This window comes from Poecilia mexicana, unplaced genomic scaffold (assembly GCF_051168715.1).
Source record: "Poecilia mexicana isolate PSO_F unplaced genomic scaffold, ASM5116871v1 scaffold_9, whole genome shotgun sequence".
Taxonomy (NCBI): Eukaryota; Metazoa; Chordata; class Actinopteri; order Cyprinodontiformes; family Poeciliidae; genus Poecilia; species Poecilia mexicana.
In genome coordinates, this window is record NW_028263378.1 from 5,148,445 (window position 1) to 5,175,067 (window position 26,623).

Here is a 26,623-nt window from a genome sequence, read left to right on the forward strand (position 1 = left end):
TGTAGGCAACTATGGGAGTTTAAAGGGGGAAAAAGAAGGAATGAGCTGGAATGATGTGGGTAGGAGTCAATATTAATGCGTGTTTTGTCATTGCTTGTGTTTATCTAAGAATCTGACATTGTAAGCTAACGGGGCGATCATCTTACCGTCCACCTACAACAACACACAAGTATTTTTGGTCTGGTTTCTATTGTAAATATCTTTATACTCTTGAAATGAGGCAAAACTAACTAACAAGTAAATTTTAAGCAAGATATCGGAGTCAATAATTCCTCAGTATTGATGAAAAAGAACAAGTTTTCACATGTTACAAGCGAACCTGGTACTTTTTCATCAAAATTCTGGAATTATTAACTAAAAACAAGCCCCTTTATCTTACTTGTAAGTTAGTTTTCAAGTGTATTAAGATATCTACTCTAGAAATTAGATCAAAAATACTTAGTAAGATTTTGTGCTTTTGCAGCAAAACAGAAGAAAGAAGAGTGACCTTGAAATGCCCTCGTAGGAAGGCCATTTGGAGGAGTGGGCCATCATGACTTGTATCATGATTCGTAGCTCGTGCGGTTATGAAAGGATGCCTACAATGAGGAACCCATATGTGTATGTGTTATTTTCCCTGCAGAAGACATGCATTAGCAGGACATGGTTTTGCTCTCCTAGGCATTGCTTCACTTGCTTGTTTGCTGTGGAAGGGCCCCAGCGCAGCTGCGCCACAGAGCTCCTCTGGAATGAGATCTGTCCCTTGAAGCTCAGACCCCTGGCGTTGGGGTCTGTGTTGTTGATAATTTTACAAGTCTGGGCTTCGTTACCCCTGTCGATAATATACGGGGAAATGTGAAATAAAGTGTTCACTTCAGCGGAGCTGTGTACAAGAGGGAGAAAATTAAAGCCTGGGTTAACAATCTGCGGTGTCATAAAACCCGTCTTTGTCCCACCCTGACTCCCTCTGTGTTTCCCTTCTCTCCGTTTTCTTCTTTCTTCCATCTCGCTCCATTTCCCGCCTCCTTCCATCATTCTGTCTTTCACAATCCGCACTGTTCTCTAACTGGCTGTTGGGTTTATGATGGATGGATCCCAGATGCTCAAATCAGGGCACCTTGAAAACTTCTGAGCTGAAAGGCTTCAAGTCATCTCAGTGATTTTTTTTCTTTTTGCCTCATCTGGGGATGCGAAGCTTAACCGTTTCATAACTATGAAGGAGGGAAGTAGTCGTGGCTATGGATGCCTGCCAGAAAGTTTTTAAAGGGGATGCTGATAATCTAAACCAAAAGCGGTGACTGAATTTTTTGTTTTTTTGTTAGCTGTTAGATACTTATAGAAGGCAAGGAATAAGTTTGCTTTTAAATAAAGGGGCACTATGAAGCAGGGATGCACTGAGCCACTTTTTCGTTTCCGATACTGATACAGATATCTCAGGTTTAGAATTGGCCGATACAAATCCAATACAGAAAAACAGCTGAGTTGTCTGAAAACATTTATTTTTTTAAAGTATGAACATCAGTGTACTGAATTACACATTTATGTGATAACTCTGCACCAGTACTGCACACTTAAATACACCAAAGGCTTGGTCAAACATTGGTAACAACTTTAATTTGTTAAGTCAGTGTAATTAGCAGTACAACAGCCAATGTAAAATAAATAATAAAGAGACTAACAACAGGTGGCCCACCTGGGACAAACAAGTAAAAACTGCAACAAATTTTCTTTAAAAGTGAAATTAGAAAACCTAAGTAGAATGTAAAACACATAATAAAGCAGGGTTTCGCTCAGACCACAAAGTATAGAATTAGACTGAATAGATCTGCCTTTTTGGATCGGGCACATTGTCACTGATAGCTGGTTTGGATTGTTTTCAATATCGGGACGATACAGATATTAATATCAGATCGTTGCATCTCTAGTGTTAAGTCAAGCAAAGTTTCTTTGTATAGCACATTTCAGCAGGCAGTTCAAAGTTCTTTATTCCATATTTGGAATTGATCAATGTTTTAGGCATTAATAGTCAGGTGGGTTTATAACCTTAATTTAAAGAAATTCAGCCTTTTGTCTTTGAAGTTTTCTGGAAGTTTGTTCCAGATTTTATGAGCAATACAGAAACTTTACCTAAGCATGGATAAATAAATTAATCACCTAAAATATACTCACCTTTCATATATAGATCTATTTAATAAACAAAACAGTTCAAACAAAGTTGTTTATTGTGATTTGGCACTCTTCACTCTCCGTAGCTCTGTCCATACAGGCTGCATGATGGAAATTTTTAGGGTTTTTTTTAAACTGTCTTTTTCAGACTTCAGTATATCTTGATGCTAGTAACAAACCCATGCATAAATGACACTATTTTTGCCCCTGTGAATAACAGAAGCCAGACGAACCCAATTTGTTTATTGTTCATACTCTAGAAGATATTTTTACAGCTCAGAGGCACATCTGTCACTTTGGCAGATTTTTCACTGAGCAAAAAGCTTCATTCTACTGAAATACTTGTAATTCCTTCCCTTCCTTCATTCTAATTTATTGCGTGACATCAGATCTGCATACGGCATTGTCTGCTCAGCAGAAATAACCAACCTTACTCCGTACAGTCCCAGCGTTTCTGAGGCTGCACAGGTCTTTGTTTGCTCTGAGTGTCGGAGCTGGTTTAGAGCAGGTTCAGTGGCATGCGTTACAGGAGATTTATCTTTCTGTTTATTCAACCTTTTGCTCTTTGTCATCTGGATGTGTGCGCACTGGGAACAAAGAAACCCTTTTTGCATTTCCATTTTTATTGAATCTCTTCACAAAGAAGCAGGAACAACACCACAAAGTCACAAGATAGAAAAAGTGCTGAAGCTTTGAAGTTTGGAAGCATGACCTCTTTTTTTTTTTTGCTTGTGCTGTGTGCTACTCAACGAGATGCCACAAATAGATAAAGCGACACGTCACCTCATCCACCCTCATGTCAGGTTGGTCAGCGGGTGCCTAGTGTCAACATTCTGCCAGCAGCTTTTTCTCTGAAGCGTGTCAGCAAGTTTTCTGATGCCCTTTTTGTCCTTTGTCAGAACCTGCAATCCATCAGTTACTGAATTACTGCCAAGGAAAACCTTAAATCGTCCCTCCTCGTTACAGAGCCTGCACCTAACCTCACTCTATGTTTTGTCTGATACCATTTTGGCGACTCCAGGAAATCCTGTTTTATTTATTTTATAAAATCATTTAAGATCCAACTGTGGGGGAAGTGAAAATCCTGAAAAAAAAAAAAAAAAAAGTTTTACACTCTATTTTTGTTAAGCGCAACTTCAAACAGAGGGGACTTCGGCTGTGGTTTCAACCCACCATCAGCTCCAGCAGATTAAGCTCTTTCCATTACCGAGCCAAATAATAGGGGCTGCGCAAAAACGAGATGGGGCCGCGTTTTATAGGTGCTACCCTGCAACTCTGGCAAGGAGCAGTGTGGGTCTGTGGCCGCTGTGGCGGTGAACTCACAGGGTGGTGCAGCAGAGGGTTTTCTGCAGGAAGAATTGCGGTGATGAAGGCTATTTTTGGGGCCTCAGTGAAGTCTCGGTTTATTTTGGGCGACAACAAATGCGACAAAAGAGGAAAATGAAAAGAACTTTGATATTTCATCACCTGGATTTCAGGAACTGAAGAGCCTCCGACGACTCTTTTTGTCTTTGCACTTTCATTGACCTTCTTTCAGAGGATGCTTTTAAAAGAATGCTGGACGGATAGGGGGTAGATGGGAGAATGTGGGGGCCATTAACTGCAGAATTCCTCCCTCCTCTCTCTGAAGCAACATCCACACTGCAAAAACACAAAATCCTACCAAGTTGGTTTCTACAGCAAATATCTTAATACTCTTGAAATAAGAAAAAAAAAATACAAATAATATTTCAGCAAGATGCAGGGACTGTGTGTTAAAGTCGCAGTATGTAACTTTTGTAAATAATATGTTTTTAAATATTTGTTAAAACTTGACACCATGTCCTCACAGATTGTAATGAGACATATAGTCTGTGAAAATATCCCCAACCTCCTCGCTGAGCAATTATTGTCGTCTGAAGAAATGCAACGCTCCCAACCAAAAACAACCCATCAGAGCCAGGAGGAAGGGCTTAATGCTGTCAATCAAACTCATGTATGCACTGCTAAATATGCTAACAGCGGTGAAACAACTCACTGTCATTTATCTGCCACCATCGGTGGCTATGCTAACTAGCCACAGTAGCCAATATGCTCTGCTGTGGTAGAAGACAGGAGGTGGGGCTTAGATGTGGCTAAGACCCGCCTCCTGGCTGTGATTGGTTGTTTCTAGTTAGCACTAGGAGAAGGCAGAGAAGCTCTTTTTTTTCCCACCAATCATCTGTCTCATAACATACGGTTACGACATAGTGGCAGTTTCAATAAATACGTTAAAAAAAAAGAAATTTAATAAAAGTTACATACTTAATTTAATATTGATAAAAAGTACTAGTTCCAGTGGTAGATTATTTCACTTATAACAAGAGATTTTTTCCAGTTTTGTAAGTGAAATAATCTGTACGTTTTCATCGATATTAAGGAATTATTGACTTAAAGCAAGCTCCTACTGCTTCCTAAAATGGTACTTGTAAGTTAGTTTTGTCTTATTTTAAGAATACTAAGATACTTGCTCAGGAAACTAGCCCAATTTGGTAAGAGATTGTGTTTTTGCAGTGCAACATCATTAAATTATGCCCCGCTGAACATGCAAATATCTGTGAAACGTGGATAATAAATGTTAAGCTGTACGCTGCCATCCTCTGAGGTCTGATGTGGTTTTGGTGTGGAAACGGATACTGCTCAAGGGGAAAGGGGAACCAGACTTGTGCTGCAGCCAGCTGTGTGTGCCCCCCTCCATCACACACACACACACACACACACCCTCCTCTTTGCTCTTAAAGGAACTCTGTAACCTGCTCGCATCTGGCCTGGTTTGGCCTGGCCCTGGCCTCTGTTCTTACTTCGCTGACATTAATGAGCACCACGACAGTAATAGCTACCAGCGCACCGCGGAGAGGAAGCAGATTATTGTGTACGAGTAATCTGCTACTCTTGTCAACTGTGTTTGTATGCTTTGGAAGGTTTGCAAAAACCCCATGAGTGCAGCTCTGTTTTTTTTTACTGTCGCTGCTTGTTCAAATATGTTTTTGTCCGAGCTTACGCTCATTTTGTGTAATTTTATTAGAGTGGAAATATCGCTCGTGCACAAAGCCTGTTTTGCTGTCCCTAAAGCCCAAAGCATATAATAAAGATGGAAGGGAGCTCTTTATGTCAGCCCTCTGTGAGAGAGGAAGCAGTTGTCTGTAATTATCGCTGCTTTTCATTCCTCGTAGCTAACACAACAGATAAGCGCTCTGGCACTTATCTGACCTGACAACGTGTTTAACAGAAACAGTTTGTTTGTTAACTTGTTTATTTCCTGAGATCACATGAACTGAAGCCAAGCCCCCATTCTCCTTCCATCTCACCCGTTTTTTTTTTTTTTTTTTTTTTTTTTTTGGAGAATCATTTTGAAGTTGCAATATGGAAGTCATTAGCTGCAAATCCCAGCAAATATAATAACAGGGCGATTAGCTGTCTTCCAGCGATCCTCTGCATGTTTTTCTTGTTTTTCTCATTGCTGGGGCGGTGCTGGAGTTTCTGAGTGCCGGGCTCGGTCGAGGGCGAGTCCTCTTCTTTCCCTTCCTAGATTTTTTTTTTTCTATTTCTAGATTTGCGCGTATTTTATTGGAGGATTTTATTCCCCCGATTCTCTCCCCCATGTGTTTCATGCGGTCGAGGTTCTGTTTCCCATCTTGGCCTGCGATGAAACCACAAGAAAGCCAAGACCCATGTGACGAGAGCCCAACAGTTGCTTGGTGACAAGGGAGAGGGGAGCGATGGGGGCGCGGGGCGTGTTCTCAGGGGAGTTGAGCGTAAAGTGGTCACGATCCAATCGGCGGATGATCTCTTCATTTCTCCAGGTCGTAGATAAACTGCTCCGCTCAAAGGTAAAGCGGAGCGTTTCTCTTTAGCTTGATAGATGTGCGGCTATCCGCAGGGATTTTAAATAGTCTATTCATCTTTACGATGACCTCACTTATCTCTCGGTTCTTCTGGAGCTGCCACTTCCCATTCCCACCACAAGCAACCACACATTTTTTTTAACGGTGGCAAAAACTCTGCAATATTCGCCGTCTAATCCGGGAAGCCCAGCTTGGCCGCAAACCGGCAGAGGGATTGCCAGCTGCAACCGCTTCCAGACGGGCCATGCTCCTTCCTGAAACTCAGGAGGAAAGTTTCCTGAAGCAGGAGAAAGGAAGGGAGACATTAAAAGTGTCAATCATCTTATTCTTAAGGATTCATCGCATCGATCAGCTGAGTTCAGTACCTGCTCTCTTTGAAGAGAAGGTATTTGAAGAGCATGAGCTCATTTAGGAAGCAACCGGCCGCCCTTTCCTTGTGGCATCGTCTTTGACTCGGGAAGTCATGATTGCTTTCAGGGAGTAGTTACTCATTATTGTGCTTGTGCCGGTGCCAGCCTCTTAGTGGGAGTGTTTCCCCGTCTTTTCGCTCTGCTGTCCTGGCTGCCAGGATCCAGAACAAAATGTAAATATAGTATGAAATCCTCATACGCTGTGCCTTGCAAAAGGTTTTATGCCCTTCGAGCTGTTATCCATTTTACAACCACAAACTTCACGACGTTTCATGTTGATATTTTGTGACAGACCAACAGTGTAGTACATACTTGAGAATTGGAGAGAAAATTATGTATTTTTACATGTTTTTTTAATATAAAATATAAATATGACAAAATTCCATACAACAATTTCCTTTAGAAGTTACCTAATTAGTAAGTACGGTCCAGTGGCACTCTTAATATTAATTCAGATCTGTGAAGACCTAACAGGAGCTTCATGAAGTCCAACGAATGCATTGCACAAGAACATTTGGTGGATTTTACAGAGGAATTAGATAAAAGAAAGTGTCAATAGCTTTTTAAAGATTGTAAAAGACTTGAATCTGGAACAAAGGTTCACCTTTCAATATAGGAATGAACCTGAACATACAGAAAAAGCAACTATGAAACGATTTAGAGTAGGACTGGAATGATTGTGATTAATCGTTTATTGAATGGAATATTCCATTTTTTATCTGATTAATTTCAGAATAATCGATAGAATAATTATTTGTTAATTGCGGCCACAGGATAGCTCAAAGCATCTTCATTGGTTAAACCGACCTAGTCAAAGTCCAGAGCTAGCATCCATTTGAGAATTGAAAATCAAATTTCCTTGACCTCTCCATCCAATTTGACTGAGCTATTTTGCGAAGAACAAAAAGTAGAAATGTCCACCTTTAGCTGTGACAAGATGGTAGAGACCAAAAGGTTGCAGATGTAATTGAATCCCTTTGAATACAACGGGTATTCAAAGGGATTCAATTACTTCCAATTATGCAGAAATTTTGTTGGTCTATTATAAAATTCCAATAAAATCAACAGTATTTTGTGTTTGTAACATGACAAAAAGGGAAAAAGTTCACTAGCTGTGTATCTTCTGACAGTGTTGTGTTATTTTACAGCATATAATGCACTATAGTTTCAGTTACCATCACAGCTGAACTGATCATATTACAGCTGTTACATATCATCATATCACAACATGGTGTTATCTTCAAAGTCTTCAATATGGACGTGTTCAGTTCCATCTGCTTACAGGTGCGTCTATTCAGATTTGAGAAGTGTCCATTATTATTATGGCTTGTATGTCCTCTGGGCGTGGGCCTGATTATAACCACCATCCCTCTTATATGTCCCTTATGTCCGCGTTGGAGGGCGTGACTTCAGTTGCTTCTTCGTTAAGTTGTTTTTGTAGCTTTATGGAGTCATGTTCTCCGCCAGCCAATCTCAGGTGGATTTATGATCTGATAGAGGATATCCTTGCATGTCAGGACAACATTAATTTGCGCACAGAGAGATGGGAGACACTTACCAACAATGGAGAGACATCATAATTGCAGAAACTTGACACCCCAGAGCTCCTCCACTCCAGCCGAGCTCCTGTCAGGCAGACGATGGATGGCTGACGAGCTCGGTGGAGCAACACGGCCAAAGCAACTTTAATTAAAAGCAACTCTGGCTGTCGCACTGAGAATAGTTGGGACTCCTGACTTGCAGTGAAGTGAAGTGTTAGAAGTACTTTGGCAGTTCATGCAAGAAGCCAGAATGCATGTTTGAGTGCAAGCTAGCCACTGTTAATAACACACAGGATTTATATAGCTTAAAAAGTGAAGTTACACCTTTGATTGTGTCTTTGAAGTAATGCAAAGCAACTGCTCAATGAAGTCATGTTTCACTCAACACAGATCTTTGAAACACTCAAAGTATGTGGCTTTTATTTTGTTTAATTTACTTGTAGTTCTGGTTGTGGGTAAAGTCTTTGTTTTGCTTTCTCAGCAGTTACCTGGATTGTCTTCATTTTTCATTACCTGTTCCTTCTTCCTTCTGTTTTAATGTTGCGTGTTTCCATTATTTACACTTGGACTCACCTGTCGGTTGTCAGTCATCCGAATAATCACAGCACCTGTCCTTCCCTGACTCTGCCAAAAATGTCATTGGCAGTTTGATTTTTTTCCATGGAGGTCCCGACTGTCATTCAGAGACATTTCTGTGATGGTGTTTGGCCCCATACATGCTTTCTTATCTTGTTTCGGACCACCATACACACATACACACACACACACACACACGCACACGCACACACACACACACACACACACACACACACACACACACACATGTTTGTTTTGCTATCTTTGTGGGGACTTTCCATTGATTTCCATTCATTTCTACTCATTTCTACAGCCTAAACCTTACCTTTACCCTTTTCCTAACCCTAACCATCACATACCTAACCCTAACCCTAACCAAAACTCAATTCATACCTTAGCCCTAACTCTGACCCCTGACCCAAAAACAGGGTTTCCCCTCGTGGGGAACAGGCTCAGGTCCCCACGAGGAGCGACTGGTCCCCACAACGTAGCATATGTCAGGAAAATCGTCCCCACAAGGTATTACAAACAAACGCGCACACACACACACACACACAAACACACACACACACACACGCCGTCACATACATACGCGCACACAAAGCAAGTTTCTAATAATGTTTTCTAACCAGTTGTCAAGTTTAGAGAGTAATAATTTTTTTCACATTGCACCTAAAAGTTTGGATAGTTTCTTTTTTACTATAACAAGTACATTTATTTTTGTAAGTTGCATTTTCTTCAAATGAATTGTTTCTGGTATTGGGATTTATTTGATGATTTGTAACTTTTAAGCAGGATAAGTGAGTAAAAACAATAAGTGAATACTTTATTGTGCTGTATAGTTGTGATACTGATCATCAGGTTTTTGTTTCTCTTAGTTTGTTCTTGGCTGTGATAAGTTAGTTCAGTCTCTATCAGACTGCACATTGAACACAAAAATATCTTGGATTAAAGTAAATTTTTTTCTGTACTACACCTTAAAGAAACAAAACAAAGCAGGAACATCAGAATGAACCCTGGAACAGAAAGTCTCTCAGCTGTGCAGGGTTCCCCAAAGAAAAATGTTTGTCTCTGCACTGAAAGGCTGGGATGCGGAAGCTTGAGAGGAGATAAATGCTGGAGCAGAACAGACGATAAGACACAAGAGAGGAAGTTCTGAAACCTTGAAAGAGAATGATAGAGAACGATGGATCACAGCTGGCTTACCAAGGGGAATAATGACTGTCATATTGCAATGCATTAGCTCATACTCGGTCCAAACAGCTTGACTTGATAAAAAGAGGCCGGTTATTGGCTAACCACATACATAGCAACAAGACCCTTGGAGACGAGCCAGACAAGCAAGTATCCTTCTTTCATTCTTAATGTTTGATTGACAGACACTGAGGGTAATTGGTGTTATAAGAGAACCAAGAACAGCGTGCTTCTTTGATTCCAGCAGTAATAGCAAGCACATTCAGTTGTCTGAATACATTTTGCTCTGTATTTTCAGCAACTTTTGTTTACAACTGTGACAATGTCTTTACTTGTTGACACGATCAGTGATCTACATTCATGGAAATTATTAGAGAAATTCAACTTCCTCCTCTTTTCAACCATCTGGGCATTTTTGTCGTTCTATATTCTTAATACTAAAGTATTGATATATGTGAATATATTATATGCATGCCACATTTTAGGGACACCTGTCCAACTGTTTGTCAGCATAAATTGCAATTGACTAAATCAGATGGCGGCAATTCATGCATGTAGTCTTCTTCTCAGCCTGCTGAAATTCAAGTCGACCACCAGAAAGAGAAAGAAATGAGATTTTAGTGATAGCAGGATTGTTGGTCCCCAATGGTCTGCTCTGAGGGTTTCAGAAATTGCTGAAACAATCATGTCTGGTTTATAGAGAAAAGTCAGAAAAAGCAAAACTATCCAGGGATCTGCAGTGGATTGGAAAAATAAAACGCCTTCTTGATGTCAGAGATTCCAAAGGCAAAAGGTCCAATAATTGCAATGTGTGTCTAATAAAATGACATGTGAGTTCATACACCAAAAAACAACACAGCCTTTTTTATATATATAATTCAGAATTAAACAATAACATTTACTTAAAAAGAAGATATAATCCAAATGTTTTTTTATAGCACCATGCTTTAAATATACTTTTTTTAAACATTTGTTGGCTAAATAACATACTGTCACAATTCATTCAGTCATGTTTTTTCTTCCTGTTTGCAGACAATAACACCAAAATCTTTTCAGTAAATATTCTCTTTTCCTGTGGATCATTGTAAAATGCAGGACAAAATATCCCAAAATCTTGAATTTTAAATATTGTAACTTATGTGCCAACATTTATACATGATCTTATTATTTGAATTGTCATTTGATGAGGAAATCACTCCAAATCTTACATTTTTTACTGACTAACCTAATACTATCTTCACATAGATGAAACATGACTTTACATTTTTACTTTGCTAAATAATTCCTAATTACTAAATGAATACGTTTTTGTGTATGATTTTCCTCTTTCAAATAAAAAAATAAAAACATGTCTTGCCTCAGATGTGAGGAATGTATCATTTTTTGTGATTTGTAATGATTATTTACTCTAAGGAACGAATATTTAACCGAATCACCTCCCAGAATATTAGTGTAAACTTTGAGCCCTAACTTAATTTCAAAACTCTCATTTCTCTTGATAAATATTATGATATATTGAAAACTTTCTGATATTTTCTCCCTGTAAACTACTAAACCCCGCTGTCTACCTGTCCCTGTCTTCTCTCTCTTGTTGTCGTTGGTTTCTTAGGTGTTAGACGCCTCTGTCATTCATACCAATTATCAGCACCTGCACCCTGAGTAATCATAACATTTTTAATATTTTCTGTTTTAATGTCATCAAAAGAGGAATGTGGTTTTCCTTTTACCAGTTTTAAGTGTTGTAAGAGGAACCCTGTGGGCTCGCAGCGCGCGGTGATAGCTCATCAACTCTCCATCAGGCTTTGTTTATTTGAATTCCTGTTTTTCAGGGAAGAGAAGCCTTCCACCAATCATTGTTTTTCTTTGGAAATCCACATATGGTTGTTATATTCTTCTAAATTCAAGCCATACTTGCGCTTGCTGTATAGCTCTGTGGCTTTCGCCCCATCTCACTCTATGTTGGTATTAATTGAAACAGGGCTTTTATTGGTTTTGCTCTCATATTTTTGGCTGGAGTTTAAACGTAGTAGATCTGTGCACTAATAAGACCGTTTACAATCATTCCAGACACATTAAAATGTTTTAAAAGCACAAATGTTATCGTACAGAATGCAGATATTCCCAGTAAAGACATTTTTTTTAAATCTTGAAAGATGTGTGATCTCTTATGCCAGACATGTGATTTTGATGTTATTTTATTTGTCCCTCTTTTTTCTCCTTTCATTTCAAATTTTCTCTTCTATTTTAGAGTGTTACACCGCCAACGGACAGGACTACAGGGGCTTCCAGAACCAAACCAGCCTGCATGGAGGGAAACCCTGCCTGTTCTGGAATGAGACCTTCCAGCACCCTTACAACACTCTCAAATATCCCAATGGAGAAGGAGGTCTGGGAAGCCACAACTACTGCAGGTTAGTGTATCGTAAAAATTAAGTTTCACTCATGAATCCAAAAAAAATAAATAAATGAAAAAATTAGCTGCTAACAACCTGTTAGCATCTAGTTCTTCTAATCTTCATGATGGAGTCTCTGCAATCCAACCAGCTGCTAACCAGGACCAGATTTATTAAAAAATGAAAAAGTTAACTTTAAGGTTTGGCCCTTTCTGGAAACACAATAGATTAAAATAGAAAGAATTAACAAAATGAGAGCAGACTTTACTGACCAAACAATCACACATTTTACAACATTAATCAGATCAAGGAGTGCATCTGTGAAGGCCGGTCTTTGTGTTTGGTGATTCCTTGATGCAGAGTTGTGCAAACATTTTAGGAAGCCTCCAGAAGTTAAACATTTACTCAGGAAATGAACCACAGATTTGAAGAAGTCTGAAAACTACATGAAAAACATATTTTGGCGATGCGAGTATGCTTTTTTTTATTCTTTTAAATCTCATTAATCACTTCATAACCCGCCTTAGATTCATGTCGTGGCTCCATCAGAGGAATGTCTGACATGGTTAGTTAAGATTAAAATTTAAGGCTGATGCCAGCAGTTGGCAAAGGGAACAAAACACCCCAAAATTGGAAACAGGAAGGAAAGGAGTAGATTTCCTGCCTTCAAAGGTAACAAAACATTTTCTGTTGCACCATAAAATGCCGACGTATTAGCTCAAACATTTAACTTGACCCCTCTCAGAAGTTGTCATTTCATGTTGAAGAGACAACAGTGAGGCAGTTCTGACCGAACCTGTGTTTTACAGAAAGACCCATTTAGCTGCTCCTTCTTATTATTTGACTTGAACAAACATCCTCTTTGTCTGCTTCTTCTGCACATCTTTTATCTTTATTCCAACTTTTTTCTCTTCCCTTCTGCATTTCCTCCTTTATCTTTTTATTTCATCATCTCCCTGTTTTTTTTCTTTTGTTCAAGATAGTTTTAAATTATTTCAAACAATCTGCTCTCCAAGATGTCCAGATTCTCTGACAACCAAGTGCTTGACATTCTGAATAATTTAGAGCCTGTTTTTTTCTTTTTTAATCATTTTTCAAAGTGTTTTTTCTTCCCAGAGGGCCTGCGCAGATATTCTGCTTCTGAATATTTTAAAGACAACGTTTAGCCCTGCTGTAATAAACGTGCCAAAACCGAGCGGAGTTTGTGTAAGCAAATATCCGTCGCCGCAATGTGAATGGTCTGCAGTGGCTATGGGTGTCCAGAAAGCCATTTCAGTTCATCGGTCACACTTCCAACAGCAGCTGTCAGCACTACAAGCATAAATGTCAAAGTTGTGCGTTTTCCTGGGGGCTGGAGGGGGCCACGGCGTTTTGTGAGTCATCTGAAAATAACGGAGACGTCCAGAACGGTGGCCTGGTCCTGATTGCCAGGCTCGTGGAAACAGAACAAACCTTCCAGAACTGTTCTGGCTGTAGACGTATAATGCGGCCGTGCTTTGAAGTGGAGTAAGGCAAATTTGTTTTCACTTGGACAGGATGGGATTGTGGAAGATTTATGAGTTGGATTTAGGCGGAGTATGGAGGTAAGCATTCCCCGCACATTAGGAGCTCGTTATGTCCAGAAAGTACATTTTCATTGTTTGGATTTGGCTGCTGTCTTGGCCTCTCGTACAGTCGGCAGCTTTGGCAGCTTACCGACATCTCACATTTTTGCCCACCCCACCCCAGAATCAGTGACTTCTCTTTCCACGGGGCTGAAGCTGGAGCTAGTCTCACATTTTTCCTGCACAACCAAAGCGGACACTTCATTGTAAGTAAATGAGGGTTGGCATGTGCGGCATGTCTGCACAAGGTCAAGTGTTTGTCCATTCCTGCACCCACGTACATGCGCTGCTTGATAAGAAGAGTTCACCAGAAGATGTGTTGTATTCGATTTGCTTGATCAGAGAAAGCTTGGCCGTGAGGTGAACTTCTGCAGTCTTGTCTCGTACCTCGTCATCCAATTTGGATTGCAAATGGCCTGATTTGCATGAGGCACAGACTGCAATTCAAATCAATTCATATTTCTTTAAAACCCCTGGAACCTTCAAAGTCTTTCACATCTTTCCACATGATTTGTGTCTCTTCCTGACCTGAGGTTCAGGTTGATCTTGAGCTCCACAATAGAAGGGAATGCAAAACCAATAGGAGACAGGTAGCAGAGGGAACCACGATGGAGGGATAGTTTTAGCTTCCCTTGTTCGAAGGCCAGTTGAAAATTAAAAGATGAAAGCTTAGATAACGTGTAGCTTAGTTCAGGGACAATTTGTAAAGATGCAACAATTGTAGTGTTGAACCTTTTGACTAGCCAACAGCACTTTAAGTCAATTCTGAATATTTTCAAGTTGTTCTTGTTCATGAAAAATATTATCTCCCCTGTGGATTTAGTTAAAACATATTTAGATATCTCTTCGAAATGAGAAACACATGAACTTCAAAAACAGAAGTATTTCTGTCTAATTTATGGTGCAAATATCTTAGTAAACTTGAAATAAAACAAGTGTACTAAGTGGAACAAGTACTAGTTTCACTGGCAGATTATTTCACTTGTAACGCTTTAAGTGTCTTGTTACGAGTGAAATAATCTATCAATACAAATAATACTTCAGTTATTATGGAATTGTTGATTTAAGACAAGCTCCATTATCTTGCTAAAAAGTTACTTGTAAGTTAGTTTTATCTTATTTTATGTGATATTTGCACTAGAAACTAGGCTAAAATACTTTGTGCAATTTTGTGCTTTTGCAGTGTAAATATAAAAACCTGAGAGCTCACAGCTTGTAATTGAATTGATGTTCTCTTCCAATTTCTGGAAAAAGCAATCCAAATCATCCTGGCTCTGCATAAGAACTAACTACCCTCTCAAATTAAAACTCCCATTAAGCATTTGTGATAACAGACCATGAGAGTTTTCATCACTTTGGAGGATTTCTTTCCTCTCTGATGTTTGAGTTTTCACCTGGCTAGACTCTGGTTAACCAGGAAAATCATCGGATTTTAAATAATCAGCAACCTCTGCATATTTAATCATTATGAGTCGCAACTTTAACACACAGCTCTGATATCAGAGGCTGGAAATCTCCACAAAAATGGAGTCATTAAAATCTAATAATAAATGGTAGTGAAAACTGGTTAGAGATGTTGCATTATTTTCCTTTAAAGACACGAATGGAAACCCGGAGGAAGAAGTTAAAAGTTCTCATATAAATATATATATTTACTAATAATTAATATAGTTGAAGAAAGTTCTCATTTTAAATCATGAGAATGATGAAGTACTGTTTCTTTATTCTAAAAGCACGTCTTTGACCTTTTCGTCACATTTCCTAAAAGTATCCCACAAATCAAAGTTCTGATTTATGTTCCCTTTAACATTCAGCCCAACCTCGTGTCCCTGCAGCCTGATATTGGACTCTCCTACCGGTGCATTAGTTGGTGCGTGTGAAGCGCACGACGGTTCAGTAAGAGGCTGAATAGCTTTGTCTGCCATTTGACCGCTATTTATATGCAGGTGTGTGTTCTGCAGAATTTATGAGTGCTCACCGTGGCTTCTAATGCTTTTCCCTTACATGGATTAGATAATGGAAATGCCAGAGTGAATAGTGTTCCCCAAGTTGATTGTAAGTGAGTCTCCATGATGCGGGGCTCATGCCTGAGGTCAGGCGGCTGCAAACGTGATGTTCACTGATTTTATGACCGTATTGTAAAACGAGTACTTTTTGAAATTAACTGTCAAGGAGTTACTTATTTTTTTTGTTAAACTCAGATTTCTGTATTAAAATATTTCCTTACTGTTCTGATGTAATATTCTAATCTTAAATGTGTTTTCATTAGCTGTGAAGAAATCAGAACATCATTATAATTAACAGAAGAAAAGACTTTAAAGCATCAGACTCTGTGTAATAAATCTATGTAATGTGTTGACTTAGTGAATTGATTTACTGGAATAAATTAACATTTCAATAACATTCGATATTGAATATGGCTGCCTTTATGTACTGCTTTCTGTTATAATTTGACTATATCACCTCTGTACAATGTGCTGTAGGTTACCATGGCGACAAAACCACATTTAAAGTGTTTCTCTAAATTATAAAACTACACATAAAATCCCACGCTTTATGCATCTGCCCTCTATTGTCATCGCTGGCATATCATTAAGTGAATAATGGTCCAGCATCATTGAAACGGTTTCATAATAGCATAACTGAATCTCATGCTATGCTCTTCAGATGAAGGTTGACTCACCTCGGATTGCCAAATGCTTGGAATGACTCCAGCTGCAGAACAGTCCAACCTATTTTGTCATTAATTTGGCTAACAATTGTTTGGCCACTTGAGGGAACTCATAAACATTGCATAGAGCATTAAATAGTAAATAAATAAAAAATACATACATAACAGCATTCCTTTAACTACATTATATATTTTAGATTCAACAGTAAAATTGACACATAGGTTTGACAGAAGCATAAGCAATTTTTTTAAACTGAAAAAAATATTATCTTTAATAATTGACTCTTTATTTTGCCTGAAGTGAGCAAAATTACACATAAATGATCTTGACTAAATTAAATTATGCATTAAACTACAAAACGTGTGTTAAGATAACACCATGCAACGCTTAGGAAAGTCAGAGTTATACTAGGATTATTACTAACACAAACTTTAGACATATGAATCAATTTGAAACAAATTTAGAGTTGTGTTATTTGTGTACATGATGAGTTTTTGTGATTCTAGTCAACAAATCATTTCATTTCAGTTTGTCTACATTATGAAATTTAGTATTATAGTTATATCAGGCTGCTTTTTGGAAAGTATGATTAAGTAAATGAACCTCAGATTAAATCAAAAGCAAAATTTGAAAAATAAGGTAAAGTGAGATACAGCATCAAATCAACTTCTGTTTATTTCAAATTAAGCCAATTTATTTGGTTCCAATTTAATCTTAGTTATAGTCCTGCATGTTAAAGTTGCTTTGCTGCTGCCTTTGCTGCTTATATTTTGAAATGAATTAAATAAAGGATACGCTGACCAAGGAAATCTAATGCTAGACCTTTTATTTTTATGTTTTTTCTTGAAACTAGACTTTAAGCAAGAATATTGCATCTTCAGCTGGGCAGCAAAGGGATTCCAGAAGTACAAAGGAAAATGAAAGATGGATAACTGGCCAACAATCAGTCCTTACTTAAATCCCTGTGGACAGCCTCGCAAAGAGCTGCAGTCAGCTATTACAAAATCGACTCAGCTCCAGCACACAACAATGAAACAGTTGCAGAAACTATCAGCAGACAAATAAGAAAAGGCTAAAATAATTTCAGTGTTCAGAGATCAAATATTTTCATATTCATATTTATCAACAATGAATGTTAAGCAAACATATACAATGCATAATTTATTATTTAAATTACTTTGACTTTCTTTGCGTTTTGAACCAAACCCCTGCTCTTATCAGCTCACTTCCTATAAAATAGCTGCTTTCTGTAGTTAGAACACAAGATGGCTGCCACAGACGACACACCCACCAGGTAGCAAACATTTCAGCAGTACACCTGCATACAACAATTAAGCCCATGCTCTGGAACTAATGTAGAAAAGATGGAGAAGAACTTCTTAACAAACGCTATGACTGACTTGTTGCTAACAGGACAGCAAACAGACACAGAGAAACACAGAAGCACTATACGAGGAGAACCGTATTTCCCAAATTAAAAGTTGCTCCAGCGTATAAATCACATTCAGTTAAAAGATACGTCGTGAAGAGGAAAAAACATTTGTCGCATTTAGAAATTGTCTAACGTGAAGGATCTTGGTTCATGTTGATAATGTGGTTTGGTGACACATGTTCACCTGCTTTTCAACAAACACAAGGAGATGAACGATTTTGACTTGGATGTCAGAAATGGCTGCGCTCCGCCGGTGAACTGCACAGCAGAGTGGATCAGAGCGGAGACACATGCAGTGTAATCTGGAGAAATAATCAGGAGGTGGTTTCAATTTCTGAAGCAGTAACACCAAGCAGGCATGCCTGCAAAGTCATTCATATTCATCTCCTTGGCAACTACTAAGGCGTGGCGACGTTACTGCACCTTTCACTGTATTTCCTACTGTAAAGAGAACCAAGCAGAGTCCCCAAGTGGAGTTTGTCAATGACTAGGTCTGGGTAACAAAAACAATAGCTCTGAACTGTGAGTACAGTTGGATATTTCCAGAGATTTGCACTTAAAGGAATCATGATTGCTGGTTCTAACTACCCTGAACATCTGTCTGTGTATGCTGTCTTAATCCATCACAGACCAGTCATATTTGCTTTTTCTGTAGTATTTTTGTAATAGGATCTGATGTTTGATTAGTCAAGGACAGTAACTCGTAGCATTCTAACATGACTTTGAGTTCAGCATGTTGTCGTGGTGCAGAAATTCACCAGCAGGCGGCAGGAAGCCCTCCCCAGTTATACGTTTCCTCCACGTTGACAGCATCAGAGAGCAGTTTGCATGCTACATCATCCAAGTCAATTAAAGAGTCTTCTCTCATGCAGTAAATTACCAGACTCTGATCTGCTTTTGACCTCAAATCCCTATCCAGACAAGCCTCTCATCACTACTTTGCAATCAGCATTTCTCCTCCCACCAATCCTGCAAAATGAGGGAGGTAGAGCTTTCATCTCCCTTTTCCATGTCTGCTAGTAAAACTAAACAAAAGTCAACCTAGAATCTCACTAAATGTTTGTTTTGTGAACATTTTATTGCATGTTATGACCGGTTTTTCCACAACTAGCATGATGTTAAAGATTTTTCTGGATTTTTATATCTAACTTCACGGCGCCAGGCGTTTTTTAAAACTGATCATAAATTTTTGAGTGAAGGAAAACATGTGAGCAGCGGCCAGCTCAGAACGGCTGTTTTTCCGGTGGTGCTCTGATGGACACCGCTCCTGCTTTCAAGTGTGCGGCTTGGGAGAGCCTATGAGGGACTGTGGGTATAATTGGCTGTGTACCGAAATGTGTGGCTCACTCTGAGCAAAATGACTCAATCATCGTAATTGTGCCAATTAAGAGTCTAAACATATGCAGTGCTCTTCCTCCAGGTATAGGAGTGTTTCAACAAGTTCTGCTGATCAGAGCCAAAGCAGCCCTTAACTGACATACAGCAAAGGGAATGTTACTCCCCCAAAAATCCCTCACACGGGGACAAACACACAGTTCTTCTAGGATAACATCTTTTCTCTTTACTGCAGGGGAAAATGGAAACATATCCATCAATCTAAGTCTGCTTTTATCTCCGAATCAGACATTGTTGGTATTTTAACTTTTCTTAGGCCTCGTGCAAACAAACACACAAATAATACACAATGTGGCAGATGCACAAAGCTGTAAGCAGGGGCTAAATGTTTGAAAATATGAGTTTGCACGTGCTTTCTTATTCTAAAATTGGACATTAAAAGTAGATCTGCTCTGAAAATGGTTTTCCCAAGCGAACCAGGTCAAGTTTTCCCACATTCAAATAAGTTGTGGAAACATTTAATGAAAACTCCAAACACATTTACATGTATTCATGTAAACGACAGCCAGGGCTGTCTTCAAAAGGGAAACTGTTGGTGTGATGCAAATTGTTTTTTGAAAAAAAAAAAGGACGTGAATAAACGTGGTAATACTGCAGCAAAGGGGGAAAAGTAACACCATTCGTTGCAAAAAAAACAAAAAACATCAGTGAACTGATCCTGTCTTTTAGGGACGCCTGATGTTTTGGATTACATTTCTCTGTATTCTTGTAAATGATCTAATAAGGTTTAAAAATAATTTTGTCATCTTATGTGCAGAATTTGTTAAATGGACTACAAATAAATTACCGTTGCAATGACCATCTGAACATATCTTATTATGTTCAGATGATGTACAGCATCAGTCGAGGGGAAGATTTGGTAAGAAATATGGATCATAAAGCCCCACTCTTTTTAATATTACAATATAAATATCAGATCTGCCATATTCTTCTGAGTTTGTGAATTAATTTTCTAAGATCTCAGAATCTCATCTGTCACTGTTAGTAATTAATTTAAAGAAAGAAACAAAACAAACAAAAAAAACAAAACAAGAGAACATGTTTTTTTTACCCATCATGAAATTGGTTGATTTACATAAAACAACAACATATTCCTCTGATGGAAATCAATACGATTTTTGAAATCCCAACCCCAGGGAAATAGCAAAATTGAAAGCAGAAATCAAATGAAAAAACTAACAAAAACAGTTTGATTGGGGTTCAGTGACAAAGGAATGCAAATGGATACATTGTTTTTGTGGTTAAAAAGGCATTTATGAGACTTCAATAAAAAGTAAATAATTAAAAGCTAAAATTCATCCCAAAACACTCTTGTTAGCCAAAGTTAATCCCATTTGTTAAAAAGGAGGGAAAGTCCAAAAAGAAAAAGCAAAGCAAGGAAAATGTGGGATTTCCAGGCTGGATTTGGTGGGTTGTTTTGCTTCTTCATGTGTTTAGTGTGATGTAGCTCATAAATCCTGCACAGAAATAAAGCAAATGGGGGAAAACATTTCCTAACAGAAACTTCTCAGCTGACTGGCAGTGTGCAGCAGCAGGCAGGGAAAGAGCACCACTGCATTAATCCATGCTGCATACAGGATCTCGGATCTCATTTCACTGGAAGGAGTTTGACATGTGGGAGCAAAATGTAAAAAAGAAGAAAAAAAAAACCAATACTGAAGCAATGATTAAACTAACTTTTTCAAACTCTACCATACCTTGAAATGACAAATCCACCCACTCCTCTTTCGGCTGTATGATTGTGTGATGGATCTAGAAAAAGGCTCCGGGTTGAAGAACCCGCTAAATTAATCATATATCAAAGAAGCTGGTGAATCACACATGAAGTGGGTGGTCTGCTGAGGATTTTTCTTTTTCAGATTCAAATGCTTAATTTATGTCTGCCTCCTTCTGGGTGATTAAGAAACCACATTAAACTGCATAATTGGCTTTTATGCATTCTTTGGATTCATATTTCAAAAATGATTATACTGTGTTGACAGGTGTTAAAAAAAGAGGAGGCGAGCCATATAAAGCATAGGTTTGTAATACAGCGACTTTTTATTATTGTTTGGCCCAGTTTTGGCTGTTTAAAGAGCAGCCTGGAGCCAAACAAACAGGTCTCCTCTTCCCATATAGTGAGGCAACAAATAGATCCCAGCACATGATACGACGAAATCAAGCTTGTGAACTTTAAAGAAGAAAAAGTTGGGGGATGAGCTACTGTGGAGAGGCTTCAATGGAAGCAGCGATGATTAGATTCTCAGAGCAAAATGTCTTGCAAAACAACTTCAGTGTTGTTCATTCAGAGCATAAAAAGGAGAAGATACTCCGGATAGTGTTTTTTATTGGAAAAGAAAAGAAATGGAAACGCCCTTCACAACTTTGCACAGAAAAAAAGTGAAACAGGATAGCGCAGCACTGCAGGGCTTTTTCAAAATGCTACAATGAGCTGTGTCATGAGAGAAAAGGTTTGTGGCGTTCAGTCAGGGCTAAAAAAAGTCACTTTAGAAGCCTGTTTTTAAGCAAGCAGTGTACTTTTACAGTCTGCAGTTAATCCCAAAAAGGAGGTTTAAGAGCTGAAACGGCATTAAGATGAGCTTCCAGTTCACAGCATGGCTGCCTTTACTTCATTTCCCAGCATTCTGAAATTGCCACAAGGGTCCTGGTTTGCAGAACTGGTTTACCCTGGAGATGTTGAGCCTCCCGTCCCATCCCACTCCTCATGGCTTTTATAAGAAAACTGAAAAGGAAAAGCACCAAGGGGCCTTTCTGGGTTATTATGATGGGTTAAAAGTGCCTTGATGAGTTTCAAAAGAGGCTGCAGACTCGGACAAAAGCTTGGCCCCATCACCCCTTTCTCTCTTTTTTTGGGTCTCTGTCTGTCTGGCCCAGAACAAAGAGCCTTCCCTCTGACCTCCAGAAGACTGTTTAGTCTGGACTTGACTGGCATGGCTGAGCCTCCAGAGTTTAAGGAAAGAAGCTGAGCAGACAAGTGCCAACAGATGGAACCCAAAGTGATTGACATGGGAAATAATCACCCTAGAAACACTGTTGAGTATTCAACTCTAAATGGAGTTTTTGTCTTTATAAAGTTAGTTTTGCAACAGTACGTCCATGTGATAACCTATTCCCTCTCCTCTGTTTTATCTTTCTTTCTGTTTTTTCTACCCTAATTATTTCCCAGACCTACTTCTAATTAGTTAATGCTCTACCGCATGTCATTTCACCTCAGTAAAAGCACAGCGGAGGGTTACACGGTTCACAGCAGCGTGGTCTTATACTGCGGTCAGCAAAGTGAAGCTGCAATACTGAGTGAAAAGATGAGAGAGGATAGTCAGACTGGTGAGCTCAGTGGCAAATTTCAGCAAAAACAAAAAAATGCCACTGGTAACTCTGGAGGAGCAACTCAGGTAGAAAAATTATTTGTGTACCAATCAAATCTTGTAAAGGTGGAAAGAGGCACACAGGTAATTTTAAATAAATACTTTTTAGACGGAAAGAGTTGATGGGATGAAAATCTTTTATAGGCTGTTAATACTGGAAAGTGTGGAGAAGGATTACTTTGAAGCAGGACAACAACCCAAAACATAATCATTTATGTGTTAGAGCGGCCCAGTCTAATACCAACCCTAAATCCAAATGAAAATTGGTGGCAAGCTTTGGAAGTTGTTGCTGCTTCTCACCTTTTAGAGTTTCATTTGTAAGCTGTTTTGGAAACCATGAGTCCGTTTATAGTTGTGCTCTAATACGTGTTGCTCTGTCACATAAAACCCTAATAGAATAGTTGCTGGATGGAAACTGAAAGCTGAAGAGAAATGAAAATGTTTTCAGGGCTCTGATTGTTCTAAACAGCTCCAGGTTAACCTTTTGTATAAAAAGAAACTTCTACATCACAGCAAGCATCTGCACAGACTTAATGTTGCATAGCTATATTATTTTATACTTGCGAGCAAGTAATGACCTTTTTATTAGCAGTTAATCTGCATCATAAATTCCTGGCTGATGCCTCACCTTTGGTGGGAACTTACTGTTCAAATTTTTCAAAGTGAAAAACTTCAGTTTATCACCTGTTTCATTTTCATACTCATTATTTTATGAAAAAGAAGCAAAGAAGAGCTCTAAATGTGTCTGTTTATTTGTACACCAGCTTATTTGTGCTTTTTCTCTTTCTCTCTGTGGCTGCAGGAATCCTGATGGGGACGTCCAGCCTTGGTGCTACATCGCCGATCACGAAGACGTTTCATACTGGAAATATTGTGACATCCCTTCGTGCCAGAGTAAGAAGCTGCCACTCTTCTCTCTCTCTCTCTCTCTCTCGTCTGCCCTCAGGGACGTACAGTGGACATGCAGACCGGCCGTTTTTTATCACTGAGCTCATCTTCCCACCTGCCATGCATAGCTTCGTGGTCTGCAGTGGTTGTGCGCAGCTATTATCATCGAAAAAATGTCTCTAATTGCCTCCCATCGCCCCTCCTGCTGCCTTGTCTGGGCTTGCTTTTAATTTAATGCAAACCGTCAGTTCCAGCTTGTGTTTGTATGCGTCCCAAATGGTTGAGCAGAAACTGGACGTCTTTCTTATGTTGGCTTCTGAATGCTATTAATGGACAGAACTTCTTCCAGAACTAAAAAGTCCAGTTGCCTTAAGAACACAGGATTGTAATAACCCGACCCAGAATCCACATGGACACGTGTTTGTCAGCACTGATAGATTTTGCCTTTGGCTTCGTAGCTTGTTTTGACATGCTTCTTGTTTCCTGCCAGTTTGTGGATGCAGTTGTGTGTTTAGTTCGCATTATGTGGGTGTGAGACTTTCTCTGTCCAGTAAGTCTCAGATTAATATGTGTGATGGACTGCTTGTACTCAGAGATTTTATGGCTCCCAGAGACTTAGCACTTTTGACTCAAACACACACAGAGCAGGCTGTCTTTAATACCTGCACTTTCTTTCCTTTCACCTTTTTAATCGCTCCTGTTGAAATAGAAGACTTGGATGGATCCTCCTATTGTGCTTTTAATGTCAAAGATCACAATTCTTGCATGGCAGGTTTCAGATACTGCAGGTGTTTGCATTTGGTTAAGCTTTTATTTAAGGCTTTGTTACAATTGATATACATTTTCTAGTGAAGTGCAATGAAAAACATTTTTTTTTGCTTTAGTCACACTTTAATGTTTCTGATTAAGAAAAAAAAAAAAAACAAAAACAAATATAATCTGGTAAATTTCAAAAAGTTGTTTTTAAATAATGTCATTTGTTAAAGAGGGGGGAAAAAATCAACCCAAATTGACGTAATACCCCTTTACTCCACATTAGCTTAATTTTTAGGTTCAGTTTTACAAATCATTTCCAGGTCTAATTTCTGCTTTCCAATAGTAGGGAGAAATAGAAAATAAATGTTATTTACTGTCCTACTGGAAATCCAGGTGGACATGAATTAAATTACAGGGGAAAAAAAAGAAGAACAAGAGTCTGAACAGTAAGGGCAAATTTACAACGTATTAAAGTTATGCTGTATATTTCATTCAGATCCTGGAGAATGTTCATTTCTTCAAAGATGAATGGGTAAAAATCCCTCCATATAAAACTTAAAAGATGTTTAAAGGCAGTTCATGAGCCTCAAGTGTGTCACAACCAATTATTATGTAATGAAATTCTCATTCAAAAACTGATTTGAAAGGTTATTTTGTGCCTGATACCAAAAACTATGAGCAGATCTGAACCATTAAGTGTGACAAAAATGTAGTAACCAGTAAGGAGGCAAATACTTTCTAAAGGTAGTGACATAAAAGTCCTAAGCTGATTAAATCAGATCAGTGTTGTTGTATTATTTTTAGTTAATATGAGCTGTTGAACAAAAACAAAGCATAACTCTTCAGTTCATCTGAAATAAATATTTATCCGTTCTTTCCCAGCACAAACAAAATCCCATCTTTATTTTCATGCAAAAAGCTTCTTTTTATAATTTATTCCTTGGTCTACATTTCCCTTCTCTTTGTTTTTATCTTCTTTGCTTACATTAATAATTTTCCTGTTAAGTTATACATTCAATATTTTACATGCGGTTCTTGAGTTTGTGCTGTTTTTTTTCACAGCATGTAGCTTCTGAGATTATTGTTACAAAGTGCTCAGTTTTCCATCTAGTCAGTTTTATTTAAACTACATATTTCATCTGTAAATTATAAGCTAAATACATTTTTTAAATCAGGCGTTTGTTTAAATGTGAGACTTGTCTCTTTTGTCTCAGTTTATTAATCAGAGTTAACTTAATGCTTGCTTTTTTTATATCTGCCAAGTGTGCCTTATAGTTATTAAATCAGCGAGAATGAAAACATGAAGAAATGTGACTGTTGTAGAGCAAGCTCCAATATTTTTGTTCTCTACAGCCTAAACACACACTACTTTATTTTACTGACAACTCTGAAATGCATTCTCGTAAATGTAAAACTGCATCCGTATTGTCCACGCCTCAGATCAGCTGAAATGCCCTCAGGGCCTCCTATCTGCCTCCAAAGGGATAAGTGACTGCAACTGGGATATTGCAGAATGCTGCAAACTTCCATATTGTTACAAGATTATACAAAAATATTACTTAAAAATGAAAGCCCCACAAAAAAGTGACTGTGAATACTTAAAGAAACACTAAAACATCTGGTTGGTAACTAAAGATACGAGGTGATGAAGTAAAAGCTAACATGCTGCAGCTTTATGAATAAAAACAAGGATCGTAGATCACAAAGCAAACCACAACCACAAAATAAGACAAATTACACAAATAAGTATGACAGAGAAACATTTTTTTAAATAATTAGCAGACAAAGAAGGTGATATTTGGTTATACTTTTATATTTTATTGAAATAACTTTAAACATAAAAGTGTCATCACTGCATCATGCATTTAAAGAAAATTAGGCCCGGGGCCTGTTTAGTCATTCATGCATTTCAAGTACAATAAGCAGGAGCATAGAAACAATTCTGGGTTTGACATGTATGAGCTTGAGGTGAACTGATGAACAGCGGTAATAATTTGAAAACACCAAGACGAGACTCTTCTGGTACCAGTGGGACTGAAAAACGTCTCTCAGACCCTCCAGCTATCCCACTATTATCATGTCTGAGCTGCATACGTGACTCCGGTTTGCTGTTTGAATGGCTCAGGCCCATTAGGGCCATCCAGCGCTGCCTGTTGGCTAAATGGCCTCTTTGTGTCTGAAGGGTGAATTTGTCCAGGGTACATTTTGAGTCATTATGTGTACATGTGTTTTCTACTGGAATATGAGTGGATTTTTTTTTCACAAGACTGTGTATTTTGTTCAGTGTGCTAGATAGCAAACCTTTTAAGTGTCCGTTAAGGTCAAAGTTGAAAGAGCAAACCTGGGTTTCAAATTCACAAAGCGACAGATCCATTGAGCTGGTGCGCAG

At 38.6% G+C, this 26,623-nt stretch overlaps 1 protein-coding gene across 2 annotated transcripts in view; it reads left to right on the top strand.

Moving 5' to 3' along the window:
* The window catches only part of kremen1 (kringle containing transmembrane protein 1), a 73,680-nt gene that overhangs the window by 21,023 nt on the left and 26,034 nt on the right, over window positions 1–26,623 (top strand). For both annotated transcript variants that reach the window (XM_014970634.2, XM_014970635.2), the window contains exons 2-3: window positions 11,978–12,140; window positions 23,393–23,484. In XM_014970634.2, coding sequence (XP_014826120.1) covers window positions 11,978–12,140; window positions 23,393–23,484 — 255 coding nt within the window. The remainder of the gene's footprint in view (window positions 1–11,977; window positions 12,141–23,392; window positions 23,485–26,623) is intronic.